This window comes from Oncorhynchus mykiss, chromosome 22, assembly GCF_013265735.2.
Source record: "Oncorhynchus mykiss isolate Arlee chromosome 22, USDA_OmykA_1.1, whole genome shotgun sequence".
Lineage (NCBI taxonomy): Eukaryota > Metazoa > Chordata > Actinopteri > Salmoniformes > Salmonidae > Oncorhynchus > Oncorhynchus mykiss.
The window spans coordinates 50,622,577-50,645,528 of record NC_048586.1 but is presented as its reverse complement, the minus strand read 5'-3'; the positions used below and the strand labels follow the sequence as shown (position 1 = coordinate 50,645,528).

At 45.9% G+C, this 22,952-nt stretch overlaps 1 protein-coding gene across 4 annotated transcripts in view; it reads right to left on the bottom strand.

Moving 5' to 3' along the window:
- LOC110502196 (ras-associated and pleckstrin homology domains-containing protein 1) overlaps positions 1-22,952 on the bottom strand; it is a 166,092-nt gene that overhangs the window by 64,313 nt on the left and 78,827 nt on the right. For 3 of the 4 annotated variants that reach the window (XR_005038903.1, XR_005038902.1, XM_036959495.1), the window contains exons 3-6: positions 21,891-22,022; positions 14,060-14,174; positions 10,117-10,715; positions 2,373-2,447 (exon numbers count right to left, since the gene is read on the bottom strand). Coding sequence is in view for 2 of the 4 variants with exons in the window: in XM_036959495.1 (XP_036815390.1) it covers positions 2,373-2,447; positions 10,117-10,715; positions 14,060-14,174; positions 21,891-22,022 (921 nt within the window). In the remaining 2 variants the exon portion in view is untranslated. The remainder of the gene's footprint in view (positions 1-2,372; positions 2,448-10,116; positions 10,716-14,059; positions 14,175-21,890; positions 22,023-22,952) is intronic. The other variant, XM_036959496.1, reaches the window with a different exon arrangement.

Sequence of the window (22,952 nt, the reverse complement as noted above, 5' to 3'; positions counted from 1 at the left end):
AACTAGTACAGTCTGGAGGAACTAGTACAGTCTGGAGGAACTGGTAATGGTATAGTTATTGTCTGGAGGAACTGGTATAGTTATTGTCTGGAGGAACTAGTACAGTCTGGAGAAACTAGTGCTGTTGTATAGTTACTCTCCACAAATAGAAAGGTCCTTTCCACGGTAGCAAGATCTTATTTTTTGTTGTTGCAAACTTTCTATTAAAATGTATTGGAGTGAGATAATTTACTTATTATTTACTTATCATAATTTGGTTTTAATCCAGAGAGCTTAGACAAAGTATCTAGATCCTCTATGAGGCTGTGCAGGGATGCAAATTGTGGATTTAGAAGAAAATCTGAATTATCAGCGTACAATGACGCCTCTGTTTTTAAGCCCTGTATTCTAATGCCTTGATACATTTGTTAGATCTGATTTTAATAGCTAACATTTTAAAGTCCATAATAAATAGATATGCCGATAGTGGACAACCTTGTTTTAATCCTCTTGACAATTTAATACCTTCTGAGAAGTAACCACTATTTACTGTTGACGGCACTGTAAATGTTGACCGAAGTTTGTTAGATCAGTAAAAATATTGCAATATTATATTTTGTCCATATCTGACCCTTGCCCTGTTACATGTCAACTTTGACCATAGTCTACTATAATAATAATATAGATATATAAATGAGTGATCCCATTTGGAGATTGCGGTGGGGCCAGACTGTTTGGCATGACAATGACCATACAGCAGGAGCCCCGCTATAGAGCACGGACTGACCTGGAACCAAGAGTCGGATATAGAGCCAGGACTGATCTGGAGTCAGGCTATAGAGCACAGACTGACCTGGAACCAGGAGTTGGATATAGAGCACGGACTGATCTGGAACCAGGAGTCGGATATAGAGCACGGACTGATCTGGAACCAGGAGTCGGATATAGAGCACGGACTGACCTGGAACCAGGAGTTGGATATAGAGCACGGACTGATCTGGAACCAGGAGTCGGATATAGAGCCAGGACTGATCGGGAGTCAGGAGTCAGATATAGAGCACAGACTGACCTGGAACCAGGAGTTGGATATAGAGCCAGGACTGACCTGGAGTCAGGCTATGCTTCTGTTCTGACACCTTACCTGAAACACGTTAACTGTGACCCTACGTAAACTCTATAGTCCTATTAGTCCAACTGACTTAACTCCAAATCATCATATACATCTCCATATCCTGGTTCTCTGTTTCCATGTGTTCTACATCACCATATCCTGGTTCTCTGTTTCCATGTGTTCTTCATCTCCATATCTCCAGTCCAGACAGACACGTTGACTTGGTTTGGGAGGCTGGGTCAGTCTAGACGTTGACTTGGTTTGGGAGGCTGGGTCAGTCGAGTTCAGACAGTGTTCATGTCCATACCTTTAGCTAAATACTAAATACTATGTTTCCAAGCAGTTTAGTCATCTTAAAGGATGGGGAGCCATCAGGAAGAGGAGGGGTAGCTATCATGAGGAGGGCGACAGGGGAAGAAGAGAGGGATCGCATGCAACATGCAGGAGGATGCTTGGGGAAAATGACCGTCTCCCTCTCATGGTCTGTAGAGGTCATCACTACACTATCACATTATAATAACTAGTCTAGAGACACTGGATAATCCTACTCTATAGCAGGGGGTCCTCCTCCCCCATGTGTTTTATTTTAAAAGGAACTCAATTCGGCTTTAAAAATGTACTTCCTGAAGGGTATAATAGTAGAACGCACAAGGTGTTTTCTAAACGAGGTATTACATCATCAGTTCCTCTTGTCAGCCATTACAGACCTTAGAGAGATATTTATAAACGTGTTACAAGTTTTTAGCCCTTAGATAGTTGAATACACATTAGACATGGCAAAATGAATCAAATCGCAAGAAAATGAGCTTTAAAACTGCCAAATGTTGTTCTCTCCACCATGACAACATGTGTAGAACTGCAGGAAATAAGCTCTAAAACTGGCAAATTGTTCTCTCCACCATGACAACATGTGTAGAACTGCAGGAAATAAGCTTTAAACCTGGCAAATTGTTCTCTCCACCAACAGTTTGTGTCACGAACGGTGCTTGTTCAAATAGAAATAGACGAGGTGGGGTCGGGGGTCAGGGGTCGGGGGTCAGGCGAGATGTTCCCCAATGCTGGAAGGGGGACCCCAAGTGAAACAGTTTTGGAACTTCTAGTGTATAGAAATAACCCTCTTATAGAAAATAAAAACCCATCTATTAAACAACCAGAGGGTATGACATCACGAGAGGGAGGGGTTTCATTGTTGCATGGAGGGTGTGGCTAATAAGACACCAATGAGAGAATAGCTTGATTTGCATGCAGGACGAAGAGACAAGCGGAGGAGAAAGACAGTCACCTTGGTCAGCAAGTGAGAGGGTTTTCCGGCTATATTTTTCAGAATCAGGGATGTTTCCCTGTCCAGATAGGAGTGCTTGTTGCAGAAAGGAGAGAGAGAAGAAGAAGAGACAAGGAACATTAGTGAAATCAGTGATTGGCAATGAAAAAATTGTGCATTTGATACCAGTTGTGAAAGCATAGAAAAATCTGATCCAAGAGAAAAGAAGCAAAATGATCAGAATCAGAAAGAAGTAGATCAGAATCATTGTAACACAGTAGTGGAATAAAATAACAGTTAATTTAACTCAATCTGTTGTTATCCAGCAACAGACCTAAGGCTCGATATTAACAAATCAAACTCAAAAATGGTAATCTTGGTGCTCTAACGTAATGGTAAATCTACAGGTCCGGAGATGTGTCAAATTTTCACAACGGAAATTATGAGTGCAACAGCTGGTGGTAGGAAAGGGTGGAGTTTTGAATGAATAAATGCATTGTAAGTGGACAATTTATTTTACCTTTATTTAACGAGGCAAGTCAGTTAAGAACAAATTCTTATTTTCAATGACGGCCTAGGAACAATTCAGGGGCAGTTAACCCACTGTCAGCTGGGGGATTTGAACTTCCAACCTTTTGGTTACTAGTCCAACGCTCTAACCACTAGGCTACACCGCCTCCTCTAACCACTAGGCTAGGCTACAACGCCTCCTCTAACCACTAGGCTAGGCTACACCGCCTCCTCTAACCACTAGGCTACACCGCCTCCTCTAACCACTAGGCTACACCGCCTCCTCTAACCACTAGGCAACACCACCTCCTCTAACCACTAAGCAACACCGCCTCCTCTAACCACTAGGCTACACCGCCTCCTCTAACCACTAGGCAACACCGCCTCCTCTAACCACTAGGCAACACCGCCTCCTCTAACCACTAGGCTACACCGCCTCCTCTAACCACTAGGCTACATCGCCTCCTCTAACCACTAGGCTACACCGCCTCCTCTAACCACTAGGCTACACCGCCTCCTCTAACCACTAGGCTACACCGCCTCCTCTAACCACTAGGCTACACCGCCGCCTCTAACCACTAGGCTACACCGCCTCCTCTAACCACTAGGCTACACCGCCTCCTCTAACCACTAGGCTACACCGCCTCCTCTAACCACTAGGCTACACCGCCTCCTCTAACCACTAGGCTACACCGCCTCCTCTAACCACTAGGCTACACCGCATCCTCTAACCACTAGGCTACCCGCCTCCTCTAACCACTAGGCTACCCGCCTCCTCTAACCACTAGGCTACCCGCCTCCTCTAACCCCTAGGCTACCCGCCTCCTCTAACCACTAGGCTACACCGCCTCCTCTAACCACTAGGCTACACCGCCTCCTCTAACCACTAGGCTACCCGCCTCCTCTAACCACTAGGCTACCCGCCTCCTCTAACCACTAGGCTACCCGCCTCCTCTAACCACTAGGCTACCTGCGTCCTCTAACCACTAGGCTACCCGCCTCCTCTAACCACTAGGCTACCCGCCTCCTCTAACCACTAGGCTACCCGCCTCCTCTAACCACTAGGCTACCCTGCCTCCTCTAACCACTAGGCTACCCCGCCTCCTCTAACCACTAGGCTACCCGCCTCCTCTAACCACTAGGCTACCCCGCCTCCTCTAACCACTAGGCTACCCCGCCTCCTCTAACCACTAGGCTACCCCGCCTCCTCTAACCACTAGGCTACCTGCCTCCCTCCTCTAACCACTAGGCTACCTGCCTCCCTCCTCTAACCACTAGGCTACCCCGCCTCCTCTAACCACTAGGCTACCCTGCCATGAATCAACGCATTCCATGGCTTTATACTGCATGCCATTTTCTCCCAGTTCTGTAGGGTTATTGACGGTCTTTGCGTTGTAATCAACTCCAATTTGGCTGGGTGGCACGGAATATTCTCTTCCTATTCCGTTGTGGATTAATAGTTTCTTAAATAGCACAGGCTACAGTAACGAGTCATGGCAACAGCGGAGAACAAAAAAACTGTTGCTCAATATGTTTGGAGTGACAGTCGACATTGTTGTAATTGGCTTCAACAACTATAGGCCTTTACGCCTCACACTTCTAAAATATACTAGGCTCAGTATTATCTAGATCCTGGAGAGGACGATGAACTGGCATATGAGCTTCTCTGAGATATAAATCCTTTGGTTCTGCAAAGCCAGTTTCATCAGGTGTCCGGATGGCTGGTCTCAGACGATCCCCCTAGGGGAGGAAGCCAGATGTCCTGGGCTGGAACGGTTAGAGGAAGAAGCTAGATGTCCTGGGCTGGAACGGTTAGAGGAAGAAGCCAGATGTCCTGGGCTGGAACGGTTAGAGGAAGAAGCCAGATGTCCTGGGCTGGAACGGTTAGAGGAAGAAGCCAGATGTCCTGGGCTGGAACGGTTAGAGGAAGAAGCCAGATGTCCTGGGCTGGAACGGTTAGAGGAAGAAGCCAGATGTCCTGGGCTGGAACGGTTAGAGGAAGAAGCCAGATGTCCTGGGCTGGAACGGTTAGAGGAAGAAGCCAGATGTCCTGGGCTGGAACGGTTAGAGGAAGAAGCCAGATGTCCTGGGCTGGAACGGTTAGAGGAAGAAGCCAGATGTCCTGGGCTGGAACGGTTAGAGGAAGAAGCCAGATGTCCTGGGCTGGAACGGTTAGAGGAAGAAGCCAGATGTCCTGGGCTGGAACGGTTAGAGGAAGAAGCCAGATGTCCTGGGCTGGAACGGTTAGAGGAAGAAGCCAGATGTCCTGGGCTGGAACTGTCAGGGGAAGAAGCCAGATGTCCTGGGCTGGAACGGTTAGAGGAAGAAGCCAGATGTCCTGGGCTGGAACGGTTAGAGGAAGAAGCCAGATGTCCTGGGCTGGAACAGTTAGAGGAAGAAGCCAGATGTCCTGGGCTGGAACGGTTAGAGGAAGAAGCCAGATGTCCTGGGCTGGAACGGTTAGAGGAAGAAGCCAGATGTCCTGGGCTGGAACGGTTAGAGGAAGAAGCCAGATGTCCTGGGCTGGAACGGTCAGAGGAAGAAGCCAGATGTCCTGGGCTGGAACGGTTAGAGGAAGAAGCCAGATGTCCTGGGCTGGAACGGTTAGAGGAAGAAGCCAGATGTCCTGGGCTGGAACGGTTAGAGGAAAAAGCCAGATGTCCTGGGCTGGCACGGTTAGAGGAAGAAGCCAGATGTCCTGGGCTGGAACGGTTAGAGGAAGAAGCCAGATGTCCTGGGCTGGAACGGTTAGAGGAAGAAGCCAGATGTCCTGGGCTGGAACGGTTAGAGGAAGAAGCCAGATGTCCTGGGCTGGAACGGTTAGAGGAAGAAGCCAGATGTCCTGGGCTGGAACGGTTAGAGGAAGAAGCCAGATGTCCTGGGCTGGAACGGTTAGAGGAAGAAGCCAGATGTCCTGGGCTGGAACGGTTAGAGGAAGAAGCCAGATGTCCTGGGCTGGAACGGTTAGAGGAAGAAGCCAGATGTCCTGGGCTGGAACGGTTAGAGGAAGAAGCCAGATGTCCTGGGCTGGAACGGTTAGAGGAAGAAGCCAGATGTCCTGGGCTGGAACGGTTAGAGGAAGAAGCCAGATGTCCTGGGCTGGAACGGTTAGAGGAAGAAGCCAGATGTCCTGGGCTGGAACTGTCAGGGGAAGAAGCCAGATGTCCTGGGCTGGAACGGTTAGAGGAAGAAGCCAGATGTCCTGGGCTGGAACGGTTAGAGGAAGAAGCCAGATGTCCTGGGCTGGAACGGTTAGAGGAAGAAGCCAGATGTCCTGGGCTGGAACAGTTAGAGGAAGAAGCCAGATGTCCTGGGCTGGAACGGTTAGAGGAAGAAGCCAGATGTCCTGGGCTGGAACGGTTAGAGGAAGAAGCCAGATGTCCTGGGCTGGAACGGTTAGAGGAAGAAGCCAGATGTCCTGGGCTGGAACGGTCAGAGGAAGAAGCCAGATGTCCTGGGCTGGAACGGTTAGAGGAAGAAGCCAGATGTCCTGGGCTGGAACGGTTAGAGGAAGAAGCCAGATGTCCTGGGCTGGAACGGTTAGAGGAAGAAGCCAGATGTCCTGGGCTGGAACGGTTAGAGGAAGAAGCCAGATGTCCTGGGCTGGAACGGTTAGAGGAAGAAGCCAGATGTCCTGGGCTGGAACGGTTACATGTCATATGCGGTTGTGAGTACTGCCAAAATTCTCTAAAGCAACATTTGATGCGGCTTATGATATAGAAATTCTCTGGCAACAACATGACGAGGAGGTTGAAGAGGATGATTTGAATTCAGAACAACAACAGAGTAATGGTGAGAGTGTTCTGCCAGCGTTAGTCCTCATGTTAATAATTTGACCGTGCGCCTTGCGGGTCGATACCGTTCTTTTTCACGTTTTAATTTGTAAAAACGAATCTGTTAAGTGACTGTTTTATTTAACATATATCTCTATTGCTAATCACATTTATTGTAAGAGAAACTAAAACAAGCTACAGTAGGCTTTTAGAATCATGCCAAAAATATCCTTGACTCGATCCATGTTGACGAGCGAGGGGGGAAACTAAACTAATTTCACACATAATAAGACAGCCTAAAGACGAGATTAAATTGACAATAGTCCGATGACAACGTTATCAGTGGTCAGATTTACAAGATGCTCCCCATCTCTTCATGTACATTGACGGATGCATGGAAAGCAGCGTCACTGTATCAAATCCTCCAGAAGAGTCACATGCAGGTAAAACATTCAGATTTCTATATCGTATCAAAAAGATCCATTTCTGCAGTTTCTATGACACTTACCTTTTGTCAAATAACTCAACATTCAAGAGGTGCAGATTTAATTCCAAATTTAACAGGAAAATCTGCGCTGTCCACACATTCAGCACATGGCCACTCCACTGTCTCTACATTCAGCACATGGCCACTCCACTGTCTCTACATTCAGCACATGGCCACTCCACTGTCTCTACATTCAGCACATGGCCACTACCACTGTCCACACATTCAGCACATGGCCACTACCAATGTCCACACATTCAGCACATGGCCACTCCACTGTCTCTACATTCAGCACATGGCCACTACCACTGTCCACACATTCAGCACATGGCCACTACCACTGTCCACACATTCAGCACATGGCCACTCCCACTGTCCCTGCATTCAGCACATGGCCACTCCACTGTCCCTGCATTCAGCACATGGCCACTCCACTGTCCCTGCATTCAGCACATGGCCACTCCACTGTCCCTGCATTCAGCACATGGCCACTCCACTGTCCCTGCATTCAGCACATGGCCACTCCACTGTCCCTGCATTCAGCACATGGCCACTCCACTGTCCCTGCATTCAGCACATGGCCACTCCACTGTCCCTGCATTCAGCACATGGCCACTCCACTGTCCCTGCATTCAGCACATGGCCACTCCACTGTCCCTGCATTCAGCACATGACCACACCCACTGTCCCTGCATTCAGCACATGGCCACTCCCACTCTCCCTGCATTCAGCACATGGCCACTCCCACTGTCCCTGCATTCAGCACATGGCCACTCCCACTGTCCACGCATTCAGCACATGGCCACTCCCACTGTCCACGCATTCAGCACATGGCCACTCCCACTGTCCCTGCATTCAGCACATGGCCACTCCCACTGCCCACACATTCAGCACATGGCCACTTCAACTGTCCACGCATTCAGCACATGGCCACTCCACTGTCCACGCATTCAGCACATGGCCACTTCACTGTCCACGCATTCAGCACATGGCCACTTCCACTGTCCACACATTCAGCACATGGCCACTCCACTGTCCACGCATTCAGCACATGGCCACTCCATTGTCCCTGCATTCAGCACATGACCACTCTACTGTCCCTGCATTCAGCACATGACCACTCCACTGTCCACGCATTCAGCACATGACCACTCCACTGTCCCTGCATTCAGCACATGACCACTCTACTGTCCACGCATTAAGCACATGACCACTCCACTGTCCCTGCATTCAGCACATGACCACTCCACTGTCCCTGCATTCAGCACATGACCACTCCACTGTCCCTGCATTCAGCACATGGCCACTCCACTGTCCCTGCATTCAGCACATGACCACTCCACTGTCCACGCATTCAGCACATGACCACTCCACTGTCCCTGCATTCAGCACATGGCCACTCCATTGTCCCTGCATTCAGCACATGACCACTCCCACTGTCCCTGCATTCAGCACATGACCACTCCACTGTCCACGCATTCAGCACATGGCCACTCCACTGTCCCTGCATTCAGCACATGACCACTCCCACTGTCCCTGCATTCAGCACATGGCCACTCCCACTGTCCCTGCATTCAGCACATGGCCACTCCCACTGTCCCTGCATTCAGCACATGGCCACTCCCACTGTCCACGCATTCAGCACATGGCCACTCCCACTGTCCACGCATTCAGCACATGGCCACTCCCACTGTCCCTGCATTCAGCACATGGCCACTCCCACTGCCCACACATTCAGCACATGGCCACTTCAACTGTCCACGCATTCAGCACATGGCCACTCCACTGTCCACGCATTCAGCACATGGCCACTTCACTGTCCACGCATTCAGCACATGGCCACTTCCACTGTCCACACATTCAGCACATGGCCACTCCACTGTCCACGCATTCAGCACATGGCCACTCCATTGTCCCTGCATTCAGCACATGACCACTCTACTGTCCCTGCATTCAGCACATGACCACTCCACTGTCCACGCATTCAGCACATGACCACTCCACTGTCCCTGCATTCAGCACATGACCACTCCACTGTCCACGCATTAAGCACATGACCACTCCACTGTCCCTGCATTCAGCACATGACCACTCCACTGTCCCTGCATTCAGCACATGGCCACTCCACTGTCCCTGCATTCAGCACATGACCACTCCACTGTCCACGCATTCAGCACATGACCACTCCACTGTCCCTGCATTCAGCACATGGCCACTCCACTGTCCCTGCATTCAGCACATGGCCACTCCACTGTCCCTGCATTCAGCACATGGCCACTCCCACTGTCCCACGCATTGTTTTTAATTTTTACTTATAACAAACTAATGAAAATGATATGGGGTGGTTACTTTGAAGAATCTAATCTAAAATATATTTGTTTAACACTTTTTTGGTAACTACATGATTCCATATGTGTTATTTCATAGTTGTGATGTCTTCGCTATTATTCTACAATGTAGAAAATAGTAAAAAAATAACGAAAAACCCTTGAATGAGTAGGCGTGTCCAAAATTTTGACTGGTACTGTATGTGTATATGTTTTTTTTTATTCAGTAAGCACAAAAGTGGTTTTCATCACAAACAAAACCTTTTATCCACAAAAAGTAAAATTTGAAGGAAACATCTCGTGGGAAAATCTGCATATTTTATTGAATGGAAACTTTCCACTGCAGTGATCACACACTCTCCACACACTCTCCACACACTCTCCACACACTCTCCACACACTCTCCACACACTCTCCACACGGCTCTGTGAGATGGAGCCATATTAATCCCCAAAGGGAAATTAGTTAATCTAACAGCCGCTTGTTGTCAAGCTACTTCATAACCCTATACCACTAGTATAGTTAAAGTAGCTTCATTTCTGTCATGGTCCTTCGAGCCGTAAAGCAGTGAGGTTAACCTGTAAATGTATCACTAGATAGAAAAGCAGTGAGGTAAACCAGTACTTACTTAGTGTGTATGGATTAGATTTAGGGTGTGTGCAGCCTACCTCGGTGTTGCCTGGGGGGCCCTGACTGGGTCCTTGTTGTGTAGGAGTGGCCCCGTCCTGTTCCAAGGGCCTATCCAGAGAATCCATGCTGCTGGCCGAAGCAGAGTTCACCGACGACCGAGACGAGAGGGAGAAAGACCGGACCTCGTGTTCGCTGACCGTCCCCACCGAGCCTGTCCGGCGGTGTGTGTGATGGTGGGAGGCGGGCCTCCGCATGGTGGAGTAGGTGGAGTTGGAAGAGGCGCTGGCCAGGGAGTGGGAGCTCTGTCTAGCAGCCTCGTCCATACTGAGAGACGCCTGCTCCAGCTGGGCCGTGATATCATCCAGGGACAGGTTGGAAGCCATGGGGCGCCCGTGGCGAGCGGCCACCGTAGAGGCCGGTGAGGCCCGGGTACTGGAGGAGGTACTGTCCCCGCTGCTGGAGGTGCCTCCTCCACTCCCTCCAGCTCCACCGTGCCCCTTGCTGCTGTGCCCGGCGGTGGGTTTATGGCGGAGCTTGGCGTTTGGCTTGCCGGTGGTGGTCAGCTCCTGCTCTATGGAACACAGGTCTGCCATCAGGGAATCCAGGTCGACACCGTCTCCACCCTGGTTTAGAGCCTCTGGAAGAAGAGGAAAACATCCACATCAACCCAGTCATGGGTCTTGTTCAGCTACAGATTTTCACTAATGATTTTGCCTTTGCATACAAAGGGAGAACAAAATAGAACCAGGAATGGACCCCTGGGGGACCACAGCTGATGTCATCACTGATGCACACACACACACACACACACACACACACACACACACACTAGGTGTGTCCAAACTTTTGACTTATACCGTGTGTGCATATACAGGACCAGTCAAAAGTTTGGACACACCTACTCATTCAAGGGTTTCTTTATTTTGACTCTTTTCTACATTGTAGGATAATAGTGAAGACATCAAAAACTACGAAGTGTTAAACAAATCAAAATCTCTTTTATATTTTGAGATTCTTCAAAAGTAAACAACCCTTTGCCTTGATGACAGCTTTGCACACTTTTGGCATTCTCTCAACCAGCTTCATGAGGAATGCAGTCTTCAAGGAGATCCCACATATGCTGAGCACTTGCTGGCTGCTTTTCCTTCACTCTGCGGTCCAACTCGTCCTAACTCATCTCAGTTGGTTTGAGGTCGGGTGAGGCCATGTCATCTGATGCAGCACTCCATCACTCTCCTTAGTCAAATAGCCCTTACACAGCCTGACGGTGTGTTGGGTCATTGTCCTGATGAAAAACAAATGAAAGTCCCACTAAGCCCAAACCAGATGGGATGGTGTATCGCTGCAGAATGCTGTGGACTCATCAGACCAAAAGGACAGATTTCCACCAGTCTAATGTCCATTGCTTGTGTTTCTTGGCCCAAGATAGTCTCTTCTTATTATTGGTGTCCTTTAGTAGTCGTCTCTTTGCAGCAATTCAACCATGAAGGCCTGATTCACGCAGACTCCTCTGAACAGTTGATGTTGAGATGTGTCTGTTACTTGAACTCTGTGAAGCATTTATTTTGGCTGCAATCTGAGGCTAGTAACTCTAATGAACTTATCCTCTGCAGCAGAGGTAACTCAGGGTCTTCATTTCCTGTGGCGGTCCTCATGAGAGCCAGTTTCATCACAGCACTAGATGGTTTCTGCGACTGCACTTGAAGAAACTTTCAAAGTTCTTGAAATGTTCCGTATTGACTGACCTTCATGTCTTAAAGTAATAATGGAAGGTCGTTTCTCTTTGATTATCTGAAATGTTCTTGCCATAATATGGACTTGGACTTTTACCAAATAGGGCTATCTTCTGTATACCACCCCTACCTTGTTACAACACAATTGGCTCAAACGCCTTGAGGAAAGAAATTCCACAAATGAACTGAAGGCACACCTGTTAATTGAAATGCATTCCAGGTGACTACCTCATGAAGCTGGTTGAGAGAATGCCAAGAGTGTGCAAAGCGGTCATCAAGGTAAAGGGTGGCTATTTGAAGAATCTAATCTAAAATATATTTGTTTAACACTTTTTTGGTTACGGCATGTTTCCATGATTTCATAGTTTTGATGTCTTCACTATTATTCTACAATGCAGAAAATAGTAAAAATAAAATCCCTTGAAATGAGTATGTATTTATGTGTGTGTGTGTGTGTGTGTGTGTGTGTGTGTGTGTGTATGTGTGTATGTGTGTATGTATATATGTGTGTGTGTGTGTGTGTGTGTGTGTGTGTGTGTGTGTGTGTGTGTGTGTGTGTGTGTGTGTGTGTGTGTGTGTGTGTGTGTGTGTGTGTGTGTGTGTATGTATGTATGCATGTAGACACACACAGTGATCTCAGAAAGTATTCACACCCCTTGACTTTTTCCACATGTTGTTGTGAATTAAAAATAGATCAAATTGAGATTGTCACTGAGCAACACAACACACAACACATCATAATGTCAAAGCAAAATGATATTTTTACACATTTTTTACAAATTAATAAATAATGAAAAGCTGAAATGTCTAAATATTCAACTACTTTGCTTTGGGATGCATAAAGTACACATTTGCTTAACAATTCACATAATAAGTGGGACTGTGTGCAATAAGTGTTTAACATGATTTCTGAATGACTTACCTTATCGCTTTACCCCACACACAATTATCTGTATGTCTCCGTCAAGCAGTGAATTTTAAACACAGATTCATCCACAAGGAGGTGTTTTTAATGCCTCGCAAAAGGAACTTATTGGTAGATAGGTTAAAAAATAAATTGACATTGAATATATCTCTCAGAGCAAGGTGAAGTTATTAATTACACTGTGGATGGAGTATCAATACACCCAGTCACTACCAAGATACAGGCGTATCAATACACCCAGTCACTACAAAGATACAGATGTCCTTCCTAACTCAGTGTATCAATACACCCAGTCACTACAAAGATACAGACGTCCTTCCTAACTCAGTGTATCAATACACCCAGTCACTACAAAGATACAGACGTCCTTCCTAACTCAGTTGCCAGAGAGGAAGGAAACTACTCAGGGATTTCACCATAAGCCCAATGGTGACTTTTAAACAGTTAGAGTTTAATGGCTGCGATGGGAGGAAACTGAGGATGGATCAACAACATGGTAGTTACTCCACAATACCAACCTAACTGACAGAGTGAAAAGAAGGAAGCCTGTACAGACTAAAAATATTCCAAAATATGCATCCGGATTACAAAAAGGCATTAATGTAAAACTGCAAAAAATGAGGCAAAAAAAAATCACTTTATGTCCTGAATAGGGTTAGGCGTTATGTTTGGGGCAAATCCAACAACACATCACTGACTATCACCCTTCATATCTTCAAGCATGGTGGTGGCTGCACCAAGTTATGGGTATGCTTGTCAGCAGCAAGGACTAGGGAGCTTTTTAGGATAAAAAGCAACAGAATAGTTATGCACAGGCAAGATCCTGGAGGAAAACCTGGTTCAGTCTGCTTTCCAACAGACACTGGCAGACAAATTCGCCATACAGCAGGACAATAACCCACAACACACAGGTTGCTTACCAAGACAACGTACAATGTTCCTGAGTGACCTAGTTACAGTTGACTTAATATCGGCTTGAAAATCTATGGCAAGACGAGAAAATAGGCTGTCTAGCAATGATCGACAATCAACTTGACAGAGCTTGAAGAATTATTTTCATAATAAATGTGCAAATACTGTGTGAATACTTATGTAAATGAAATATTTCTGAATTTCATTTTCAATAAATTAACAAAAATGTCAAACATGTTTTCACTTTGTCATTATGGGTTATTGTAATACATTTTGAATCCAGGCCGTAACACAACAAAATGTGGAATATGTCAAGGGGTCTGAATACTTTCTGAAGGCACTGTGTGTGTGTGTGTGTGTGTGTGTGTGTGTGTGTGTGTGTGTGTGTATATATATAAAACTTATATTTACCGTTAATGTTGTACATGGAGAAGCGGTTGCAGAAGTTAGCCATGTTGGTCTCCTGTCTGAGAGGGGCTTTCTGAGGGGCCTTCTTTACAGTCTCTGTGAAGCCATCATCGAGACTCTGTACAGGGGACAGAGGAATCGTGAATGGACGTCTTCTCTACTAGCTCACTGACATCTGTGAATTGTTAGCCCTCTGTCAATGTTTATCAATTCCACATCAATTCCACAAATTACGGTTAATGCCCATATTTCCCCGGTAATCTAGAATGTTTGGTTACGGTAATTTCTGTTAAATATGTAAAATATTACATTGAATTTACTGGTTATCGTGGTTCGGGTTACAAAGCTACAGGTCATTTACCAAAGTTACCTGAATCTTCAGTAATTCAGGTAATTAACAGAAAATCTATGGTAATCTACCATAACTTTGGTAATTTATACTTGCATTATTATACAGTGGGGCAAAAAAGTATTTAGTCAGCCACCAATTGTGCAAGTTCTCCTACTTAAAAAGATGAGAGGCCTGTAATTTTCATCATAGGTACACTTCAACTATGACAGACAAAATGAGAAGAAAAAAATCCAGAAAATCACATTGTAGGATTTTTAATGAATTTATTTACAAATTATGGTGGTATATATAATGGTGACCTGGTGGTATATAATGGTGACCTCTTGGTATATATAATGGTGACCTGGTGGTATATAATGGTGACCTGGTGGTATATATATATATATATATATAATGGTGACCTGGTGGTATATAATGGTGCCCTGGTGGTATATATAATGGTGCCCTGGTGGTATATATAATGGTGCCCTGGTGGTATATATAATGGTGACCTGGTGGTATATATAATGGTGACCTGGTGGTATATATAATGGTGACCTGGTGGTATATAATGGTGACCTGGTGGTATATAATGGTGACCTGGTGGTATATAATGGTGACCTGGTGGTATATAATGGTGACCTGGTGGTATATATATATATATATATATATATATATATAAAATGGTGACCTGGTGGTATATAATGGTGAACTGGTGGTATATATATATATATATATAATGGTGACCTGGTGGTATATAATGGTGCCCTGGTGGTATATATAATGGTGACCTGGTGGTATATATAATTTTTTTATTTTTTTATTTTATTTTACCTTTATTTAACCAGGTAGGCAAGTTGAGAACAAGTTCTCATTTACAATTGCGACCTGGCCAAGATAAAGCAAAGCAGTTCGACAGATACAACAACACAGAGTTACACATGGAGTAAAACAAACATACAGTCAATAATAAAGTATAAACAAGTCTATATACAATGTGAGCAAATGAGGTGAGAAGGGAGGTAAAGGCAAAAAAAGGCCTTGGTGGCAAGGTAAATACAATATAGCAAGTAAAACACTGGAATGGTAGTTTTGCAATGGAAGAATGTGCAAAGTAGAAATAAAAATAATGGGGTGCAAAGGAGCAAAATAAATAAATAAATTAAATACAGTTGGGAAAGAGGTAGTTGATAGGGCTAAATTATATGTGGGCTATGTACAGGTGCAGTAATCTGTGAGCTGCTCTGACAGTTGGTGCTTAAAGCTAGTGAGGGAGATAAGAGTTTCCAGTTTCAGAGATTTTTGTAGTTCGTTCCAGTCATTGGCAGCAGAGAACTGGAAAGAGAGGCGGCCAAAGAAAGAATTGGTTTTGGGGGTGACTAGAGAGATATACCTGCTGGAGCGTGTGCTACAGGTGGGAGATGCTATGGTGACCAGCGAGCTGAGATAAGGGGGGACTTTACCTAGCAGGGTCTTGTAGATGACATGGAGCCAGTGGGTTTGGCGACGAGTATGAAGCGAGGGCCAGCCAACGAGAGCGTACAGGTCGCAATGGTGGGTAGTGTATGGGGCTTTGGTGACAAAACGGATTGCACTGTGATAGACTGCATCCAGTTTGTTGAGTAGGGTATTGGAGGCTATTTTGTAAATTACATCGCCAAAGTCGAGGATTGGTAGGATGGTCAGTTTTACAAGGGTATGTTTGGCAGCATGAGTGAAGGATGCTTTGTTGCGAAATAGGAAGCCAATTCTAGATTTAACTTTGGATTGGAGATGTTTGATATGGGTCTGGAAGGAGAGTTTACAGTCTAACCAGACACCTAAGTATTTGTAGTTGTCCACGTATTCTAAGTCAGAGCCGTCCAGAGTAGTGATGTTGGACAGGCGGGTAGGTGCAGGTAGTGATCGGTTGAAGAGCATGCATTTAGTTTTACTTGTATTTAAGAGCAGTTGGAGGCCACGGAAGGAGAGTTGTATGGCATTGAAGCTTGCCTGGAGGGTTGTTAACACAGTGTCCAAAGAAGGGCCGGAAGTATACAGAATGGTGTCGTCTGCGTAGAGGTGGATCAGAGACTCACCAGCAGCAAGAGCGACCTCATTGATGTATACAGAGAAGAGAGTCGGTCCAAGAATTGAACCCTGTGGCACCCCCATAGAGACTGCCAGAGGTCCGGACAACAGACCCTCAGATTTGACACACTGAACTCTATCAGAGAAGTAGTTGGTGAACCAGGCGAGGCAATCATTTGAGAAACCAAGGCTGTTGAGTCTGCCGATGAGGATGTGGTGATTGACAGAGTCGAAAGCCTTGGCCAGATCAATGAATACGGCTGCACAGTAATGTTTCTTATCGATGGCGGTTAAGATATCGTTTAGGACCTTGAGCGTGGCTGAGGTGCACCCATGACCAGCTCTGAAACCAGATTGCATAGCAGAGAAGGTATGGTGAGATTCAAAATGGTCGGTAATCTGTTTGTTGACTTGGCTTTCGAAGACCTTAGAAAGGCATGGTAGGATAGATATAGGTCTGTAGCAGTTTGGGTCAAGAGTGTCCCCCCCTTTGAAGAGGGGGATGACCGCAGCTGCTTTCCAATCTTTGGGAATCTCAGACGACACGAAAGAGAGGTTGAACAGGCTAGTAATAGGGGTGGCAACAATTTCGGCAGATAATTTTAGAAAGAAAGGGTCCAGATTGTCTAGCCCGGCTGATTTGTAGGGGTCCAGATTTTGCAGCTCTTTCAGAACATCAGCTGAATGGATTTGGGAGAAGGAGAAATGGGGAAGGCTTGGGCGAGTTGCTGTTGGGGGTGCAGTGCTGTTGACAGGGGTAGGAGTAGCCAGGTGGAAAGCATGGCCAGCAGTAGAAAAATGCTTATTGAAATTTTCAATTATGGTGGATTTATCAGTGGTGACAGTGTTTCCTATCTTCAGTGCAGTGGGCAGCTGGGAGGAGGTGTTCTTATTCTCCATGGACTTTACAGTGTCCCAGAACTTTTTTGAGTTAGTGTTGCAAGAAGCAAATTTCTGCTTGAAAAAGCTAGCCTTGGCTTTTCTAACTGCCTGTGTATAATGGTTTCTAGCTTCCCTGAACAGCTGCATATCACGGGGGCTGTTCGATGCTAATGCAGAACGCCATAGGACGTTTTTGTGTTGATTAAGGGCAGTCAGGTCTGGGGAGAACCAAGGGCTATATCTGTTCCTGGTTCTAAATTTCTTGAATGGGGCATGTTTATTTAAGATGGTTAGGAAGGCATTTTTAAAAAATATCCAGGCATCCTCTACTGACGGGATGAGGTCAATATCCTTCCAGGATACCCCGGCCAGGTCGATTAGAAAGGCCTGCTCGCTGAAGTGTTTCAGGGAGCGTTTTACAGTGATGAGAGGAGGTCGTTTGACCGCTGACCCATTACGGATGCAGGCAATGAGGCAGTGATCGCTGAGATCTTGGTTGAAGACAGCAGAGGTGTATTTAGAGGGGAAGTTGGTTAGGATGATATCTATGAGGGTGCCCGTGTTTAAGGCTTTGGGGAGGTACCTGGTAGGTTCATTGATAATTTGTGTGAGATTGAGGGCATCAAGTTTAGATTGTAGGATGGCTGGGGTGTTAAGCATGTTCCAGTTTAGGTCGCCTAGCAGCACGAGCTCTGAAGATAGATGGGGGGCAATCAGTTCACATATGGTGTCCAGAGCACAGCTGGGGGCAGAGGGTGGTCTATAGCAGGCGGCAACGGTGAGAGACTTGTTTTTAGAAAGGTGGATTTTTAAAAGTAGAAGTTCAAATTGTTTGGGTACAGACCTGGATAGTAGGACAGAACTCTGCAGGCTATCTTTGCAGTAAATTGCAACACCGCCCCCTTTGGCAGTTCTATCTTGTCTGAAAATGTTGTAGTTTGGAATTAAAATGTCTGAATTTTTGGTGGTCTTCCTAAGCCAGGATTCAGACACAGCTAGAACATCCGGGTTGGCAGAGTGTGCTAAAGCAGTGAAAAGAACAAACTTAGGGAGGAGGCTTCTAATGTTAACATGCATGAAACCAAGGCTATTACGGTTACAGAAGTCGTCAAAAGAGAGCGCCTGGGGAATAGGAGTGGAGCTAGGCACTGCAGGGCCTGGATTCACCTCTACATCGCCAGAGGAACATAGGAGGAGTAGAATAAGGGTGCGACTGAAAGCAATAAGAATTGGTCGTCTAGAACGTCTGGAACAGAGAGTAAATGGAGGTTTCTGGGGGCGATAAAATAGCATCAAGGTATAATGTACAGACAAAGGTAAGGTAGGATGTGAATACAGTGGAGGTAAACCTAGGTATTGAGTGATGAAGAGAGAGATATTGTCTCTAGAAACATCATTGAAACCAGGAGATGTCATTGCATATGTGGGTGGTGGAACTAATAGGTTGGATAAGGTATAGTGAGCAGGACTAGAGGCTCTACAGTGAAATAAGCCAATAAACACTAACCAGAACAGCAATGGACAAGACATATTGACATTAAGGAGAGGCATGCTTAGTCGAGTGATCAAAAGGGTCCAGTGAGTGGAGAGGTTGGTTTAGGGTCACGGCGATTTAGACAGCTAGCCAAGCCAACCGGTAGCAAGCTAGCATAGGATGGAGTCTGTTGTTAGCCACCTCTTGCGTTCGGTCAGTAGATTAGTGGGGTTCCGTGTGGTAGAGGGGATTAATCCAAATCACACAACAACAAAAATAAGAACAATAGATATAGTTATAGAGGCCCGAGAAGAAAACATAATAATTCAAATAAATAAATTGTCCGATTGTCTATTCAGATAGCAGCCGGAAAGACAGCTAACGGTTAGCGGGCCGCAGATGGGCGTTCCGGTAACGTCGCGACAGAGGAGCCAGCCGGATCTCCTTCAGGTAGATAACGTCGGCAGTCCGGTTGTGAAGGCCCGGTGGGGCTCCGCGTAGGCAGTGAAACGGGTCCGGATAGGTGACTGCAGCCCAGGAGTGAATGATGGAACTCAGGCGTGATTGACGGAGCTGGCTAGCACCGGAACAATCGATGTTTGCTCCGGAATCGACGAAAGCCGACTGTCACACGGATAGCAGCTAGCTAGCTGTGAGATCCGGGTATGAACGTCCAGAGAGCAGTTGAAATCCAGGGACATGGAGAGAAAAAAAATGGTCCGGTATGTTCCGTTTCCCGAGCCGCGCTGCGCCGTACAAAACTGGCGATAGATTTTCGATAGATTTTCGAACTAAAGGACAGCCGATGACCACAAACCGTGGTTAGCTTCTGATTAGCTTCTGGGCTAGCTCCTGGCTAGCTTCTGGCTAGTTTCTGGCCAGCCTCCTGGAGTTTCTGGCTAGCTTCCTGAAGGATTGCAGATCTGAGGTAAATAATACTTTTTATAAATATAAATTGGTGAGGCTGGTTGCAGGAGAGTGTTTAGAAGATGAGTTGATGGAAAATAAAAATAAAATGTATGTGAAAAAAAGTTGTAAATATATATATATACAGGACACGACAAGACGAGGACAAAAGACGTCTGAACTGCTATGCGATCTTGGAGAAGAAAAAAATATATAATATAATGGTGACCTGGTGGTATATATAATGGTGACCTGGTGGTATATATAATGGTGACCTGGTGGTATATAATGGTGACCTGGTGGTATATAATGGTGACCTGGTGGTATATAATGGTGACCTGGTGGTATATAATGGTGACCTGGTGGTATATAATGGTGACCTGGTGGTATATAATGGTGACCTGGTGGTATATAATGGTGACCTGGTGGTATATATAATGGTGACCTGGTGGTATATAATGGTGACCTGGTGGTATATAATGGTGACCTGGTGGTATATAATGGTGACCTGGTGGTATATAATGGTGACCTGGTGGTATATAATGGTGACCTGGTGGTATATAATGGTGACTTGGTGGTATATAATGGTGACCTGGTGGTATATAATGGTGACCTGGTGGTATATATAATGGTGACATGGTGGTATATAATGGTGACCTGGTGGTATATAATGGTGACCTGGTGGTATATATAATGGTGACCTGGTGGTATATAATGGTGACCTGGTGGTATATAATGGTGACCTGGTGGTATATAATGGTGACCTGGTGGTATATAATGGTGACCTGGTGGTATATAATGGTGACCTGGTGGTATATAATGGTGACCTGGTGGTATATAATGGTGACCTGGTAGTATATATAATGGTGACCTGGTGGTATATAATGGTGACCTGGTGGTATATAATGGTGACCTGGTGGTATATAATGGTGACCTGGTGGTATATAATGGTGACCTGGTGGTATATAATGGTGACCTGGTGGTATATATAATGGTGACTTGGTGGTATATAATGGTGACCTGGTGGTATATAATGGTGACCTGGTGGTATATAATGGTGACCTGGTGGTATATAATGGTGACCTGGTGGTATATAATGGTGACCTGGTGGTATATATAATGGTGACCTGGTGGTATATAATGGTGACCTGGTGGTATATAATGGTGACCTGGTGGTATATAATGGTGACCTGGTGGTATATAATGGTGACCTGGTGGTATATAATGGTGACCTGGTGGTATATAATGGTGACCTGGTGGTATATATAATGGTGACCTGGTGGTATATAATGGTGACCTGGTGGTATATAATGGTGACCTGGTGGTATATAATGGTGACCTGGTGGTATATAATGGTGACCTGGTGGTATATAATGGTGACCTGGTGGTATATATAATGGTGACCTGGTGGTATATAATGGTGACCTGGTGGTATATAATGGTGACCTGGTGGTATATAATGGTGACCTGGTGGTATATAATGGTGACCTGGTGGTATATAATGGTGACCTGGTGGTATATAATGGTGACCTGGTGGTATATAATGGTGACCTGGTGGTATATAATGGTGACCTGGTGGTATATAATGGTGACCTGGTGGTATATAATGGTGACCTGGTGGTATATAATGGTGACCTGGTGGTATATATAATGGTGACCTGGTGGTATATAATGGTGACCTGGTGGTATATAATGGTGACCTGGTGGTATATAATGGTGACCTGGTGGTATATAATGGTGACCTGGTGGTATATATAATGGTGACCTGGTGGTATATAATGGTGACCTGGTGGTATATATAATGGTGACCTGGTGGTATATAATGGTGACCTGGTGGTATATAATGGTGACCTGGTGGTATATAATGGTGACCTGGTGGTATATAATGGTGACCTGGAATAATACAATTACAATATAAATCAGTTTAGTAAATACAGAATAAAGGTCATACACAACCAACCAAATGTATTTTGGAAATCATAACTGACATTTCCAGCCGACCTGTGCGAGGCGAGGTGAGCCGACCTGTGCGAGTCGCGGTAATCCAGCTCTCCCAGCCAGGGATAGGGTTAGTTACCTGTGTGAGTGTATCTAGCTCTCCCAGCCAGGGATAGGGTTAATTACCTGTGTGAGTTTATGCAGCTCTCCCAGCCAGGGATAGGGTTAGTTACCTGTGTGAGTTTATCCAGCTCTCCCAGCCAGGCTCCAAACATCTGGTCTAGATCCTGATCTTCTTTATCACTGTCCTCCTCCTCTCCTCCTCCCTCTGTATGGTCCAGCTCCTCGTCTGACAGCTGCTCCATCTGAAACACACACATGGTAATGTTAGTTGTATTTTAGCATGTGGTGGAGTGCTTAGTGGCTGGGACATTGGGAGTTCTGGGTAGATAGAATAAAAGGAAGCTATTAAGGCCACAAGGCATCGCATGTCAGTCCCGTTCATTCAGCTCCGACAGGCACAGCGTGGAACCCTACATTTCCATGGTAACCTCGGATTCCAGTCACACCTAGCTACCGACTCCACCCCGGTGTGGAAACCTTCTCAAAGCACCTTCATCATGCATCTCAATCTAGACTAGTTGTTATCCTTGTCGTCGACCCCTGCCGAGGGTCCTTGGCTACATCTTTTGCAGTATGCTGTATGGGATTGTTTGTTATTATAGTGATGAAAGCGTCACAATAGAATAGATTTGGATTGTAATGTGTGTCTTAGGAACATACTGATGTTTTACCGCCCTCTGGTGGTCAGTTGCCTAATCTCACTCCTTCTCCACAGCTCTGAGTGTGTGTGTGTGTGTGTGTGTGTGTCAGTTTGTTTAGTCAGTGTGTGTGTGTGTGTGTGTCAGTTTGTTTAGTCAGTGTGTGTGTGTGTGTGTGTGTGTGTGTGTCAGCTCGTTTAGTCAGTGTGTGTGTGTGTGTGTGTGTGTGTCAGCTCGTTTTGTCAGTGTGTGTGTGTGTGTATGTGTGTATGTGTATGTGTGTGTGTGTGTGTGTGTCAGTTTGTTTAGTCAGTGTTCCCCGTCTCATAGCTTTCTAGCTCCCTCTATGGAAGTATAATCTCTGCCCTGACAAACAATCCTCTCATATAAATATTGGAGACCTCTGCTCCAGATCTTAAATCCTCTTAAAATGATTTTCCTTTTTTGTTATGGATAATTTCCCTCCCCTAGTTGGGTCTGAGGTCTTGTGATGTGGCTGTGTCAGGCTGTGTGGCCCACTGAGGCAGTAGGAGA